The sequence below is a fragment of the Phalaenopsis equestris genome, unplaced genomic scaffold, assembly GCF_001263595.1.
Source record: "Phalaenopsis equestris unplaced genomic scaffold, ASM126359v1 Scaffold000012, whole genome shotgun sequence".
NCBI classification, from domain to species: domain Eukaryota; kingdom Viridiplantae; phylum Streptophyta; class Magnoliopsida; order Asparagales; family Orchidaceae; genus Phalaenopsis; species Phalaenopsis equestris.
Window position 1 is genome coordinate 514421 of NW_018164454.1, and position 16654 is coordinate 531074.

Genomic DNA, 16654 nt, shown 5'->3' on the forward strand with positions numbered 1-16654 from the left:
AAACTTTCGCATCCTTTTGCATGTGTATGAAAACCTTTTTGGGGCATTATTCTTATCATATTTCATTGCATGTTGCATTTTTTTGTGTGCCCGGTATGCTTTTCTTTAGCATCTGGCATGTTTGGGTGCTTCTTTGAGCACCCTAACCTACGGTGACTCTTTGAGCATCTAGACTTGCAAGTACCGTTCCCACAAACTTCAATGTCTTGCACACTTCGTGAGAAAGCGATCCATATATAAGGCCACCTGTTACACAAGTCTCCTCCATAAGAATCGTGCTACCTCACTCCATAATTACACATTTGCATGTGCTCATTTGGGTGCCTCTTGGGTGCGGAGTAATTCCTTTATAGTTATCATAAACTTGATGCAAACCCGTTTGTCTGCTTATTGCATGCATCTTGCTTGGGTTCCTAGGGATAGTGTAATTTTTTTTTATAAATAGCATGTACCTGGCATACTTGGTTTGCATATGTCATTTGTATGTAGCATTCTTGCATTGACATTTGCATGATGTGTGACTCGCCTTTGGCGTTCGTTGTAATTATTCATGCTTTTATCAAATAATCACAATGTGTTGGGTCTTTTGCATGTTGTGTGTGCATCACCCAGATGCCTTAACTGCAAATCCTGCTCGTTAGGATGAGTTGCTCGTTTGTTGGTCGCAATACCTAAACAAGCGTTACTCGTGAGAATAGCTTAATGAGCAATAAAAACTTTCTTATTATTATCAACTTGTTTATGACTGTGTTAAGGCTCTATGGACTCTAAAGTACGCTACTTGCATGTTAGAGGCCCGCTTTTATTCGTCCTATATTTTAAAGTATAAAAACATATATTTTTCAATTAAATATTATTTGCCATACTTTTAAAATTACATAAGTTAGGTTGTAATTGAGGACACTTATTTAAAATGTCATCTTCCTAGTGACGTATTTTAAATCCCTTAGATCTTTAGGACACAACTGGTGATGCAACCACGTTAAAGTCATACACTCAAACTCTGCCCCTGCACTGTGCACACACTTAGATGTTGTGATAGGACACTGTGGTAAATGGTGTTCTAGATTGTCTTTTCGGTGTCCTGACTATAGTTTTTCGCTAGTTTGGTTACCTTTGTCAGACATCATTTTGTGTGTTACCTTTTATGTGTTTGCTGGAGTTTGAGAGTTGTGCAATTGCATGTTAGAGGCAGTCTTTTTGCGGAGAGTCATATCCAACAGTGATGAGCTTAATAATTTAAAGTTAACATTTTGCTTACAAGTGTTATTTGGCTCTTCTCCTACCAGATATGGTTCATTATACGTTGCATGTAAGTAACACGTGCTAACATTTTTATTACATGTCAAATATTTTTCTGACTTTTACATGTACATTTTAGAGTCCTTAGGAGAGTCCTGTGGCGAAAATAAGATACAAACATGGGTTTTGTGGCAATTGAGGCGTGGACCCACGTGACGGGAACGAGGAGTATATGTCATGTCTCGTATCTTAATTCTACATTTCATTTGATGTATAGCATTAGGATCAGGGATGTATATGTGGAGTCTGGATGTCTTTTTTATTTTTTTCGGATATGTTGTTGGTCCAGCGATATCTGTCTTTTTATTATTTTATATTTGGCTTGCTTTTTATATTGTGCAGTGTGCTTATCTATTTTCGCTTTCTATAATTGTTGTTTGTCTGAGAATCTCGCAATATAATTTAGACTCTTAAAGGACCCTATAATATATTTTTTTTCTATAAAATCCTAAAAAAAGATTAAGATTAATCAAAATTTAGGATTAAAATTTTTTTTTCTATAAAATCCTAAAAAATGATTAAGATTAATCAAAATTTAGGATTAAAATATTCAATTATTTAAAACTTGCACTTTACTTTTTTGCATGGCCTTCGGACCAACTTTAAAATGGTTTATCTGGCATAGCTATCACTGAAGTCATATTAATAGAGCCTCCACACTTAGGACTGTAGATAATTGCATCATATTGCATGTCCCAAAGAGAATTCTCGTGCTTCTTCAACCGGACTGGTCCAACATGGATTTCTATTTAGGTGGCTTTTTAGCACACTTAGGATGTTAGAGTCTTCCCTGACCTAGACGGGATATAAGTCTTTTGTGGGATTGTTTTTAGCTTTATAGTTGGACCTCTCTTTTCTCTTCTTCTGGAGGCATCTTTATCATTTATTTGGCAAGTATAAGTCCTACCTCTATGAGCTCTGCCTGTATAGGGTCATAGGATTTAGATTTTTCTTCTTTTGACCTTAGGGCTACTGAGATTTCCTTAAACGATGCAATTCATGGATTGCTGACAAGGAGTCTCTGGTTGTGTTGGATAGACTACCTTCACAACCAGGTAGACTCAGGGTCGTAATAACTTACGATGACAGCTCCGTGATATCCTGACTGGATTATTTCTATCCCATTAGGATTACTCTACCTCTCATTTTGTTGATCCCTTTGACTGCATTCGTCCTTTGACACTTCATTGACGTCATCTTGACGACCCTGATTATTGATAAACTATCACCTGTTTGGGATATGGTGATTCACTCTCTGCCCTTATGGCTTGGTGAGCTTTGAAGTATAGGGATACTCCCGTCAAGATGATTTTGTTATTTTATAGGTCTTGTCTGCCGATAAGTCGTTATCCATTTGAGATGTAAGAGATTTACTTATTGTGCGTGGCTTAGCGAGAGCATTGAAAGCAATGAAATGTTCCTGTGAAATAACCATTCATTCAGTGACTTGTTTATCGATCATGATAATGTAAGAAAGACCCATTTTATCAAGAGTATTCTTGATTATCCATCCTCCAAGATGTAATTAACCAAAGAAATACATTCCGTTGGGAGTTTTATTGACCCCATAAAAAAAATGTTGTTTTGGTTCTCTAATTATGGGTGACTTATGTAGGAATTTTTGAGGATACCATATTTTGAAGTATTTTGATCTGATCATGTTTAGGTGTATAGTCTCGACCTATCACCCAAGGATTACCCCGTAAATAAGTCTTTCATGTTTCTTTTTAAAATTTGTTTGACTATTTTCGTAGTATATCTCGTCTTATCCAGTTCCTCTCCTCTTTGGGTCTTTTCGATGGCCCGAGAGAGAGAGAGAGAGACTTATTTGGAAAGGAGAATCATACGACAACATCTATATAGACAAGCTAGCAACTCCAAGTTTTTAAAAAGAACCAAAAACATAAAGATTGACATACACAAATGATAGTTTGACCTTGCTCAAAGACATTACAGGATACGAATTATGAGAATATAAGCACAGAAGAACGTAGTAATTTCTTAACTGTTACCTGATCCAAAATAAACATGAACACAAGGAGCACCATCCAAAATAACATGACTACTAGAGACTAAACAAATGAAAGAGAAGAAGAGACTCACACGAAAGTAGTGAGTAGAAAATGAGAACTTGCAATGGAGAACAACACGTCAGTGCCCCGCCAGAGGCATGCAATGGTGACTAATCTAGGGATTCAGTTTAGATTTAACGCAATCCACTAACAGTAGATCCGCATGTTTGGATTCATTTCGCAAATACAAGGTCGACAGCGTGCCTCATATTATAATTGATATTCCATTTTTATTCATGTATTAAAAAGGCTATGCAAATGTGTGGATTTATGGTTGTAAACATCATATCTTGAAAATACAATTGAGAGCATTTTCTTCTTTAAGTCATGCATATTTATTAAATAATCCCTAGTCATTTGGATGATTGGTTTATGCATTCCTTTGGTGAGGAAGTGGCCGTTTTTCTTATTATTGCTTGTTTCTCTCTCTCTCTCTCTCTCTCTCTCTCTCTCTCTCTCTCTCTCTCTCTCTCTCTCTCTCTCTCTCTCTCTCTCTCTCTCCCTCCCTCCACACAAAAACCTTCCCACCCTTCAATTCCAGCACCACAACAAATTGAGTACAAATGAGCAATTAGATGTGTGTTTTTCACAAGTAGCTAATGGGCATTAATGGTAAACATGCATCAAACATTAGTCTCTAATATGTTCTAAACAATGGATGACAAGGAATGCTATGATTTAGATGATAATTAGTGATCATTTTGATCATTTTTCTAGTAGGGGAAATTTGAAAATCAACATAATAGGCTTCAAACATTAAGGATAGGACATTAGATGTCATTCATCAAAACACGATGCAATCAATGGAGAACATTAGAAGTTCTGTGATATCTAGTGGGATACATGATTTTTCTCCCCATAAAATGAGAGTGTGAAATCAATATTATGAGCATCACACATTGATGGCTTATGGGCATTAAACATAAAGGTTGGAGTGTGTTGAGTTATAATTGATGGGGAACAACAATGTTTTTGGGTAACAATCGAAAGTTGGCTTCATTGTTCATTTGGTGAGATGGGAGAATAGACTTATAGCACATGTTTCATATATCAAATGTTAGTTTTGAACAACAAACATTGATCTTAAAAAATATTTTATGATTGGTCTAATCCTTCCATGATATGCTTTGAGATTATGTGATTATTAAAATAATCAAACATTAGGGCTCACTAGTACTAGACAACTATCATTGAAATGCATTAAGTGATTGTGGCTAAATAGGTAAACATGATACGAGAGATCATGCAACTTAGAAGATGATTGTAAACTATGGTAGCTCATGGACATTGAATATTCGATTTTGGTGGCTTACAATGTATCAACTATTAGCCACTAGCTGGAAGCACATGATAATTGATAAGAAAAGGTAAAGATCTACCGATTATTAGAAGTTTTTTAGATTTTATTTATATGACTGATTGAGGGATGACCACGCGAACGAGTGTAAACATTGACAACATGTTGGAAGACATGGAATATTGATAATTAGTGTTTATCAAAAGATAATCGACAGTCAACATCGACGCAACAGGAGTGAAATTTTTTGATCGTATGTGGAAAATAAATTTAGTGCAATGTTTTTGGGTCTCCCAAAACATGCCCTTAATAATTTAGTAATTTAATAATTAAATTTCTATAATATAAAAAAAAAAATTGATATCATCAAACTAAATTTTCGGTTGACTCGGGCTGAAAATTATAATATTTAACATCATGTGTAAAATATTATTAATTAAGTTACCATGTTTAGAATATTTTAATGTCAACCATAGGTAAATTAGCATACATACCACACATATCCTAAGTATTTACATATCTAACAACCAATGTTTGATTCTTATAATTAGAACACATTGGTGTCATAGAACTATATATAGAAAAGTGCATCACTTTTAAAAGCTGGTAAATATGATTTTTTTTATTTTTTTGGATATTAAAAATTTTGAGTGGCAGACATGTAAATATGAAATATGAAATTTTTGGTCTTGAATGGCGCGGCATGTAAATTTAGTAATTGAATAATTATAATTCCATAATTTGAAAAATTAATTCGCTGCACGGGGAGTGTATTTTCGGCTAAAACGCGTGCCTGAGAGCCATATAACCGTCCCCGCTTATAAATAACCCTGCAAATGACCGTCTTCCTCTCGTTCTTCTCTTTTCTTCGATTTACCGATGGGGAAGCTCCGGTCCCTGCTCCGGCGCCGAAGAAGATCAAAGGGAGCCACGTCCAACGGAGAGGCGTCGGAGCCAGCTTCGCCGGAAGCCACCCCTACGGCGGCGACGACGCGGGAGGAACTCGAACGCGTTTTCCGGAAATTCGACTCCAACGGCGATGGAAAGATCTCTTCATCGGAGCTCGGCGCCATCTTCGAGAGCCTAGGGCACCCGGCGTCGGATGAGGAGCTTGCGGGGATGATGAACGAGGTTGATGCCGACGGTGACGGCTTCATCAGCCTGGAGGAGTTCGTGGATCTGAATACCAGCGAGATCGATTCCACGGCGGCACTCGAGGATCTCCGCCACGCCTTCTCTGTCTTCGATCTTGATCGCAATGGATCGATATCGGCGGAGGAGCTCGCGCGCGTGATGCGAGGGCTTGGCGAAGGGGTCTCCGTCGCGCAGTGCCGGAAGATGATTGATGGCGTCGATCAGGACGGCGACGGCCTCATTAGCTTCGAGGAGTTCAAGGTCATGATGTCCAAATCCCCCATTGCTACTTCGATCACCAAGATCGAGTAAGCCGATCTCGATTTCCTTTCTCCTCTTATCAATTTTCTCTGTTTCTTTTTTTTTATAGTTTGGATCTGACTAAAGAGAGAGCTGAAAAAAAGCTTAATCTGTACATACTTGGAAGACGAGTTCCTTGCTCTTACAATATATTCTTCCCTTTTTTTTTTTTTTTTTTTTTTTTTTTTTTATTCTTTTATTTCTTTATATTGACGGCATTATTTATTTTTCTTGTTTTTTCAATCCCAAATTAATTTCTGAAGGAATCATGAACTCGTTTACCATTTCCAGCTTTTTCGCCATCAAGATTTTGAGAAAACTATTTCAGCGAATATTGCAATTTCCCTTTATTATAGTCTTTGATGTGTTATAGTTCGTATTTCATTGGAGAAATTGGTCAAATTTTAAAAAAAAAATCACAGGATGAGGGAAGCATTTTCTTCTTAAACGGTTCTGGGCATGCGGCTGAGTTCTGTGTTCACTTCTCGGGTCCAAAAGATTTTTATTTTTAATACGATTTCCTTCGTTTGTATTTTTTTCCAATGATTCCACCGGTTAGGTCAAATTGCTAAAATCAGGAGTTAATACGAAGAAGAAGAAGAGGAAAATCTTTGGACCTTTAAATGCAAACCACACAATTCTTCTATATTTGCATATCTAACACCTAAACTTTGATATTTACATGGTAACACTCCAATTTTAATATCACATCAATAGTACCAATGCTACCGCAAAGGTTTATAAAATCATAATGCTACAAATGTAAACATCAAACCTTAGCTGTTAGAAATGTAAATGCATAGGACTTGTGTGGTATGTATGTAAATTTCCCAAAAATCTAATGAGTCAATTGCAGCAAGTCCCAAAGTAATGGTTAATCAAGAACAAAAAATGATTTTTATTTGTTTTTGCTATTTAACCGACCATAAGTTAAAAGTCATTAAAAACTTAAACAGAAACAAAAGCGTCAGGTGACATTATCATTAGCTTTGCTGCTGGCCTTTTGTTTTTGCTATTTAACCGACCATAAGTTAAGATGTCACCTTAAGGAGTGGCGGCAAAACTAGAAATTGATCAACGCGAGTGAACTGTGCTTAGACGCTTCGTCAAACCGCACCGCATCTACGGGGGGAGCTGATGGATGAGTCTAGCGCCTTTCGATTCACGGAATGTGATCTGGGACACGATGGGAGTTAGCGTGCCTCGGTAGGCAAGAGATCACCGGAGTCTAGCACAAGATCGCCCTTTCTTGCTGGCATGGGGTCAACCTGTGAACAAGGTAAACCAAAGTCATTAAAAACTGTCAGGTGACATTATCATTAGCTTTGCTGCTGGCCTATTTTTACTGTTTTAATTTATTCATTTAACTAGAAAGGATCGGAACATTGGACCATCCCTCCAGTGCTCTGCCATAACAATGAGCTCGACACAAATGATAGCAAGTAACGATAGAGCATTGCCGCAAAAATTGTTAAAAGAGGGTCGCATACGGCAAATCTATAGCGAAGAGGAGCAGGAATCAGCCTGAGAAATTAGAGGGATTCAGAATTAACTTAATATTGGGACCATAAAATTTGGGAAATGATGAGAGCATAAAAGGAATTGTGAATTTAATTACAACCTAAAGTATCTTGAATTAGAAGTGATGTGTGCTAGAAAATTCGAGCCAGTAGAATAATGGATTATCGTATTAGTGTTGCACTAGAATTCAACACGCACTCAGATGAAAGAAATAACAAGTTTAGACATCAAAAGTTTTTGTGTGAAAAACTCGTAAAGAGAAAAAATCACTAGGTTTGACCCAGTTATAAAAAATCTACTATAAGTTGATGATTACAAAGACTCATTCTCCTACAGGCAGGAAAGTACAACGTGCGTGTGAATGAACTTGTTGCAAGGAACTGGCGACGACCAATAGCGATCGGAGACAGCCAGCAGGTGATGGTCGACGGTGGTCGGCGGTGGTCAACGGTGGTCGGTGGTGATGCTGGAGTTCATCTCCTTCTCAAAGTTTCAAGCTCTTCTTCAAGTCTCAAGCTATCTTCCCCCCTCATGAGAATAGTGGGACTCTATTTATATAGTATCAGTTATAATTAATGAAAGAATATGAAACATTTTGATCAGACGGACCAGAAATGTTCCCTTGATCGAACAACATTTGATGGACATTTGAATGTTTTAACGATCTTGGAATTGAGCAATATTAGGCTTAGATTTGTCTTGTCGAGACACTCAATTCGATTATAAATTTACTGGATTTGACATTCATTCCATCTTCCAAAAATACTTGAAAAGCTTCTAAAAATGGTTTGATGACTTTGATCTGAGCTTAATTTGACTCGGATTAGATCGATTTATCATTGAGTCTATCTTGTTGAGTCGATCAGTTTAATTGTAAGTTTGCTTAAATCGGAGTTTTTGATGACTCTTAATCACAGTTTGAACATTTCTTGCTCAAGATATCGTCTTGAGATATGTGTTATGTCTCAAAATTCATATAATATGATAGGAATTTGTTGATAGGGTATCACTTACCCTCTATATTAAAATGGAATGGTCGTAGGCTATGATACGAGCCCCAACCACGCTCATGTGTCTAACCACTCGATCTCACACTGAAAGGTAGATGCATTCAAGCGTGCTTAAACTGTGTTCGCAGGGGATTCACGACTGACAACACAGTTGTCAACCAAAGTATCAGAACGTACATCTTAAGAAAGCACTAAGCTTGGTTCACGTAGTTGGAGTGGGTTCCATGCAAAACATACCAAAAAATTGAGTGTAGCATAAGTAAATTTTTGTTTTTAGTTTTGTTGGAAGTCCAGTGCAGTTGGAATCAGGAACGCAGGGAACAGGATTGCCGACAGAAATGTGGAATGCTAAAAGGTGAAATCGGAAGTATCAGAGTCGACAGGTCGGATTTGGAGCCAAACGATTGGAATTCAGGCCGCCAAACCTAAAATTCAATTTTCTTTTTTTTTTCATTCAATGTCAGAATCTTTTTTAAGCATATAAATAGACATGATGAAGAGGGTGAAGGTGAAGTCTTCATCCCTGCCCAATAGGTGATCTGAGATTTCCCATAATAAGAAAGTAATCCACGTCGTGCGTAGTAGGCGATCGACGGGATTTTTTTTCGTGTTGCAGTGCAGAAGAAAATCGTCTTTGTCCTGCGTAGCAGACAATCGGAGGAATCTTCTTTCGCGTTGCAACAGAAGAAATTCATCCTCGTCATGCGTAGTTGACAACCAACGAGATCTTATTCTTGAAGAAGGTGCAGAGGAAGGTCGTCCCTAGCATGTGTAGCAGGCAATCAATTGAATCTTCTTTCATGTTGTCGTGAAGGAGAAATTTGTCCATGTATTGCATAGCAGACGATCAACGCGACTTAAGGTCTATTTGGGTCAGCTGCAGCTTATTGAATTATCTGTTGATAAGCTGTTAAAAATAATATACTGATAAGCGGATTAAAAATAATCTGCTGATAAGCTAGGTGCAATAGTTATTACAAATTTTTAATTTTTTTGAAAAGTCAAACCGCTGCCAGAAAGCTGTTACCGCACCTAGATAAGTGTGGTGTGAAAATATTGTTTTTAGCGTTTTGAAAATGCATAAGCTTTCAAAACGCAATTTACCCAAACAGACTTGGTGCGTTTTCAAAACGTCACCGCACCAAATAAGTTGCCCCAAACGGACCCTTAAAGCGTTGTTGAGATGAAGAAAGTTATCATTGTCCCTGCCTAGCAGGTGACTTGGGATCTTTTTACTTGTTACTATTGCACATTCCGGTGGAGATGAAGAAATGAGGGAGTTTTCCCTCATGCTTTTTGGGGGAGATTTTCATGCTTCTTTGGTAGTGATATTTGGAGACCAACTAAAGATCAGTAGAAGTACTGGAACTTCGAGGAGGCGATGTCGACTCCACTCGAAGATGAAGTGATTTGGTGTAGCCCTTGTATAAGTATATGTTGGTCTTTGTAGCCTTTCAATTGCCTGATGTCGCATTTACATGGTGATGATATGTTTATCTATACATTTTTCTCTAGTTTAATGCAATAAAAATTTTAATATTTCTTCTAAGATGTGATTTCCCCTCTGTGATGCTTTTGCCTCAGTTCTGTGTTGTTGTTACCTAATTTTTGGGCTGCTTATCGGTGTCATCCTCTTTTGAGGCTTATGCCTTCTAAGGCTTTTTGGTTTCTCAAACATGTGGAAGTCTACAATCAAAGTTAGCATGCACATTTTATATAAAAAAGAAGCACATACCTTTTGAGGCTTATTCTTTCTAGGTTTGTGCCCTCTTTGGCTTGTATCTTCTGAGGCTTATGCCTTCTTAAGTTCATGTCTTCTGAGCTTGAAATGAGTCGGTGTCTTCTGAGGCTCGCAATCTTCTGAGGTTTTTGATGTACATATACCTTCTGAGGTTTTTGATGTATATGTGTTTCTTGAGGCTTATAGTCTTCTGAGGTCTTTGATGTACATGTGTCTTCTGAGGCTTATAACATTCTGAGGTCTTTGAGTGATCGCCCTGTCAACCATTTGCTCTCTTGGAGTCTTTCTAGTGAAGATCATGTCCACTATTAGCTTCCCATCGAGATTTGTCTCTTGGGCTAGTCTTCTAGAGGCATGGTAGCTTCTCATGAAGTCTTGCATCATGGACTCGACTTCTAGGGGTACCGGTTATCCTCATCGAGTCTTGTCAATTGAGCTTGACTTCCGGAGGCATGGTAACTTTCCGTCGATATTTGCCTATTGGGCTTGAATTCTAGGAGTATCGTATCTTCTCGTCGAGTCTTATCTCGTATGCTAGATTCCCAAAGGCATGATAGCTTCTCATCAACTCTTAAATCTTGGGCTCGACTTCCAGGAGTATCGTATCTTCCCATCAAGTCTTTCCTCTTGAGCTCGACTTTCAGGGGTATGGTTGGAGACCTTGTTTTCCACTGCAAATATTCGACTTTTCTTAGGATTTTAGTCGAAGTGTGTATGTTTGATGATTGTAGCATGTGTTGGAACATAGTTGAAAGGAGAATCTATTAAGGATGCAAAACCCGTCCTGAGTTGTATAATGGGAGATGTTCCACAGCATTAATCGTTATTGGACAAAGTCATATGAAATCCATCGAGGATGGTTGGCTATCATAGATTGTTTCTCGAAGCTTTTGTTTGACAACTGTAACATGTTATGGAAGAGGTCAAAGGAAATCCACCAAGGATTTTTGACTCATTCGAGCCGGTTGGTCGAAGCTTCTGCTTGAGGACCTAAGTCTGTGATGGAAGAGGTGGAATCGAGTACTCCTAAAATCGATTAAACCAAGAATGAAGTTGAGAGATTCTCTGTGTTTCTCGAGACTGGTGCGTATGTCGCAATGGACCGTATGTTTTCTTGGAAATATGGTTGCATGTTTTACTTATTAGTTGCTGCTTAAGAATCTTTTGCCCCCCAACAGAAGTGTTTTTCATATGAAATTGTAAAGCAAAGCAGCCCATGTTATTTGTTATTGAGATTGCTCTCAGTTTAAAAGTGGTTCTCAAAGACTTGTTGTCTGAATGAAATGTGATATGACTACTCTATCATAACAAAAGTGAACGCCCTTTCAAGAATGCAATGAAGGTTGCCCCTCAGCCTGGAAGAAGTTATGAAAGACTTTATATCTAAATAGGATGCGAGAAGAGAACCCCACTACAACCGTGCTCGAGACGTTGACTTAAACAACCTTTCGAGACTACAGTGAAGGTTCCCCCACATCAAGAAATGCTATAGAGATGATCTTCAAGACACAAATGACTTTTCTTCGAGATTTGAATGATGTAAATCATTGGTAAACGAAGTAGAGGCTTAACGTCTCAAATTTAAAGATAGTGTCAAACGGTGATTTGTTTCCTACATAAAATATCAAACTGATGTTTGCTAGAAAATTTGTGGTGGTAGTATAATAGATTATTGTCTTAGCGTTATATGAGAATTCAACACACATTCAGATAAAAGAAATAACAAGTTGAGACACCAGAAGTTTTTATGTGAGAAACCCGTAAAGGGAAAAAATTATAGGGCTTGGTCTAGTTGTAAAAAATCCACTATAAGTTGACGATTATAAATACCCCTTGTCCCACTGGCAAAAAAGTGTTACAAAGTCTCCCGAGTTACAATATTGACGAGCAGATGAACTTGTTGCAAGGAACAAGCAACAAGAAATAGCGATTAACTACGGCTGGCAGATTACAAAAATCCCTTGTCCCACAGGCAGGAAAGAATTACAAAGTTTTCTAAGTTCCAACGTTGACGTGCGGATGAACTTGTTGCAATGAATAGTCGACAACCAATAAAAATCGGTGTGGTTGTCGACGGCGATCGGTGGTGGTCGAACGCGACAGTATTGATACTGGACCTCAGCTCGTCAAAGCTTCAAGCTCTTCTTCAAGCCTCAAGCACTATTCTCCCCTCATGAGATTTGAAACACTTTGATCAGACTATCTAGAAAGATTCCCTTGATCGGATGGTGTTTGATGGATGTTTGGGTGTCTTTACGATGTTGGAATTGAGCAATCTTAGGCTCATTGGATTCGTCTTATCGAGACGCTCGATTCAACCATAAACTCATCAAATTTGCCATTCGTTTGATCTTCCAAAAATGCCCGGAAAAATTCCAACCAAAAGTGGTTTAATGACTTGATAGGAGTTGATTTGACTTGGATTGGATTGATTTTGGTATCATTGGGTTTGTCTCGTTGAACCTGTCAATTTAACTATAAATTTGCTAAAATCGGAGCTCTCGATGACTCTTAATCAAATTTTGAATGTTTATTGCTCAAGATATCGTCTCAAGTTCTGTGTCATGCATCGAGATTCATGTCGGATGATAAGAATTTGTTGATAGCGTATCAAGAAGTTACTTGATTTTATTACTCGAAGCGTTCTAAAATCATTAATGCTGGGATGTTTCAACCATCTCGGTAATTCTTCACAAGAAAATCTTCATAAATCCTCTCGATAATGCAGAAATCTCTTGCAATAATATGCTTATAAATCCTCTTGGAAGAATCTCGAGTCAAACTTAAGTGTCGTTAATAGGCATGAACTGTGCGAGCATCACAAAAGACAAGTTAATTTGGCTTATATTTATGGACTATGATTCTTTGTCCAGAACTCTGAATCATAATAACAACAGGCAAAATCTCTCAGAAGACAAGCTTGACCAAATATGAAACACAAAACATTTAATTATCTGATAGGTTACATACAGTCTTCTTACATTCTCTACTCCTAAAGATGCATTTTGTATATATTTCCTTCTCAAATAGTGAATACTCATAACATACTAGACATAGATCACACGGTTGAACCACTTATATCTCTACATATTTGAAAATGCTCCTACTAAAACGTACACCTTCTTCCACCATAATTACTGGCATTGCCCTCAAAAGGTATTTCAACCCTCATCTTCCTCCTCTTAAATGGTCGCTGGTCACCATTAATAAGGCAGCCATCCATAATAAAAAAAAAATACTTTGGTGGCCGTAACTGTATTCTTAAACATTGTAGTCTTGCATTAAATGGTGAAGCAATTTAATATACCTAATTAATATGGCTACCGCTGCACACTCCGTCCACTTCCATATCTTGTTTTTGTATTATTATTTTATTTATTCTGAAATGATTATAATAGTTATAATAAAAGAATAAATTTTACACTTAAAAATCATTTTCCAATTCTTCAAGCCTTCAGACCCCCTCACCCTCCTCACCTCAACACTAACTCCAGATAAATTATGAACCATCTCCTCTCCTTGATAAGTTTAATCCACTATTTAACAACCCTATCATCCTCATAATAAAAATATTAAGATTAAGCCAGTTCTCAACCACTCTTTTAACTTTGTTTTAGAACTAATAGTCTCTAGAACCTTTTGTTTACTTCAAATCTTTTGCCCCAAGCTACAAAGTCATGAACCGAAAGTTCGATGAGTTAGTTATTATGGCTCGGCTTAATTATAGCTCGTTTATGTTCGTTTAATTAAGTAATCAAGCAAACTTCAACACTTTTTAACACAATCGGTTATTAAATAAACAAGTTTGAATATATTGTTGATTGGCTCGTTTATGATCATGAACAATATCGTTTAAAAATTGTGAACTAATCAATAAGATGTTTAATTTAAATTCAATAATGCCTTATTAAGAACACAAAATAAATTATAATAAAAATTATAATTTATTTTGAATAAATTATGACTAAAATTAATTTAAAATTAAACAAAATTTTTATATTATCCACAAAAAAGCAGGAAGATTTACATACATAATACTCAAATTCTGTGTATTTACATATATAACACCTAAACTTCAATTTTTACAAACATGTCACCTTAGTCATGCGTGAGATGTATTTTACTTTCTAAAAGTTAAAATGATGGTATTTTTTATGTGATATTTTTCAGCTAAATAAAATCATTTAAAGTTACAAATTTTAATTTTAAATTGGTTAGGTTATTTTAATTTATTAGCGTTCACAAATTATTATTTATATAAATTAATAATTAATAAGTTTGGGCTCGATTAGGCTAAACCTTGAGTAAGGTTATAGAGCTACTCGATAAAAACAAACTCAAATCGACTTCAACAGTGTCCCAAAAGTTTGAATCGAGCACGAGCTAAGCTTGAACATGTTAACAATAAACCTTAAACAGGCTCCTGCTCAGCTCGACGCAGTCCTAGTCATCCTCATGCTTAAAACTAACACAACACAAGCCATTTCTAAGCTAACTTTACATCCAATGTTCAAGCATTTGTTTGAATAGAAAGATAACTCCTACACTTATTGTAGTGCTTGCTTATGTGGGCAAGTTGTATCCAATACAAGAGTTTTATTTATCATCAAATGCCAACAAGCAGCCAATGAAGGATCTTCCTAGTGCATCTTATAACATGATTAAAATAATTTGAATCATGAATGCCATAATCAGGGGAACAACTTACGGGAAAGTTTGTATGCAATACAACACGGTATAACTTATGGGCTTGAAAGAGAACCTAATATAAGATTAATGTTTTCTTTTGTTCTAACTCTTTGACACTGAAATGATATTATAAAACTATTTATGATAAAGCAATAATTATTTCCCATTGTTGAATCCAAAAATGTTATGCGGATCACACCCAATGTATATAGCATTTGACAGACGAGAAAAAGAGAGAGAGAGAGTGGTAATACAAATTCTGAGAGGGTAAATTCAATAGTTATTTATTGAAGAAATAACCCCTATTTATAGATCCTAGGACTGCCTAGCAATATTACATCTTTGTTCATGTTTTACTAGGGGCGTTATAAATCATTATTACAACTTTTCAAATTTGTAACTGACTATAGGACACTTCAATGTCCATAACTGACGTCGCTTCGTATTCATAACTATTTGAAGAGGGATGCTTAATGGTCTGTTAGTGTTATCATTCGGCCATCCAATAATGGTTCAGTAGGTCTCCTCAAGAGAATCCTCAGTAGAGACTCTTTTGTCGTTAGGGTGAATTTGGACCATCAGGCAGAGGGCGCATCACCGTAATCTGACGTGCAACTCTCCTTGGGTGAGGGGCCTTCTCAGAGGATTGGAAATATATTCAGTGAGATCATCTTTGGTCATCTTTGTGAAGAATCCCAGAATACTAGTTACAAATGATTGCCCCTCGAATTAGGTGTCTTATATTCTTTTATTCAATTGGGCCTCCATTCGATTGGCCCATAGTTCCAACCAAAGGAAATGACGCTCGGTATTTCTATTTTTTGACTATCCTGATACATTCCTTTGGAGATAATTAAACGAGATCTGTTGCATTTCCTCGAGATTCATGCGGTCGTATTTTTTGATGTACACCTATAATAATCCTTTAGTGTGATATATAATATATTATTCCTTGATTTGGCCAAAAATATTGGGCTAAGCTCAAAGAAATTTCAATCATCTAGATGCCCATTGGTCCAACTCTTCGGAGCATTACTCCAAGAAGGAAGCTTTATTATGGGAATCATTTGGAATAGAAATGACGCCCATGACTTCAAATAGTTTCACTTCATGGTTATCATAACTACTTCAGCATATAGCTACATTTTTCGTTCTCTTCTTAACTCATTCAAGGCAACAGTGTCGGGAAGCTTTATTATGGGAATCATTTGGAATGATAATGATGCCCATGACTCCAAATAATTTCACTTCATGGTTATCCTAACTACTTCAGCATATAGCTACATTTGTCGTTCTCTTCTTAACTCATTCAAGGCAACAGTGTCTGCCAAACACCTGGCTGTGAAGTTCCCGTCTACCAACATCAGCAGAATGTGACGAAACCTAATCCAGTTTAAACATATGCTTTAAACTCTATGTAGGATGCTAAAAATACAAAACATTAAGGAAGGTGAGCAGTTTTATATCAGCTTTCTCTATGAAAGTAGCTTTTAATTCAAGTTTATATCTTTATCGTGTGATAATTTTTTATATTTTTGTTTGTCCGAGATGCCTGGTCGGTATTAGCAGTACCAACTATAAATTACAC

General features: G+C 36.9%; 1 protein-coding gene across 1 annotated transcript; it reads left to right on the plus strand.

Moving 5' to 3' along the window:
- Positions 1 to 5495: 5495 nt before the first annotated feature.
- On the plus strand, positions 5496 to 6267 carry LOC110018337 (probable calcium-binding protein CML10). The gene has a single exon (XM_020715617.1). It carries the CDS (start codon positions 5551 to 5553, stop codon positions 6115 to 6117), a length of 567 nt encoding a protein of 188 aa, XP_020571276.1. The 5' UTR covers positions 5496 to 5550; the 3' UTR covers positions 6118 to 6267.
- Positions 6268 to 16654: the final 10387 nt, after the last annotated feature.

Excerpts from the sequence above, each read along its gene's own strand:
- LOC110018337 (XM_020715617.1), top strand. The coding sequence starts at position 5,551 with ATGGGGAAGCTCCGGTCCCTGCTCCGGCGCCGAAGAAGATCAAAGGGA.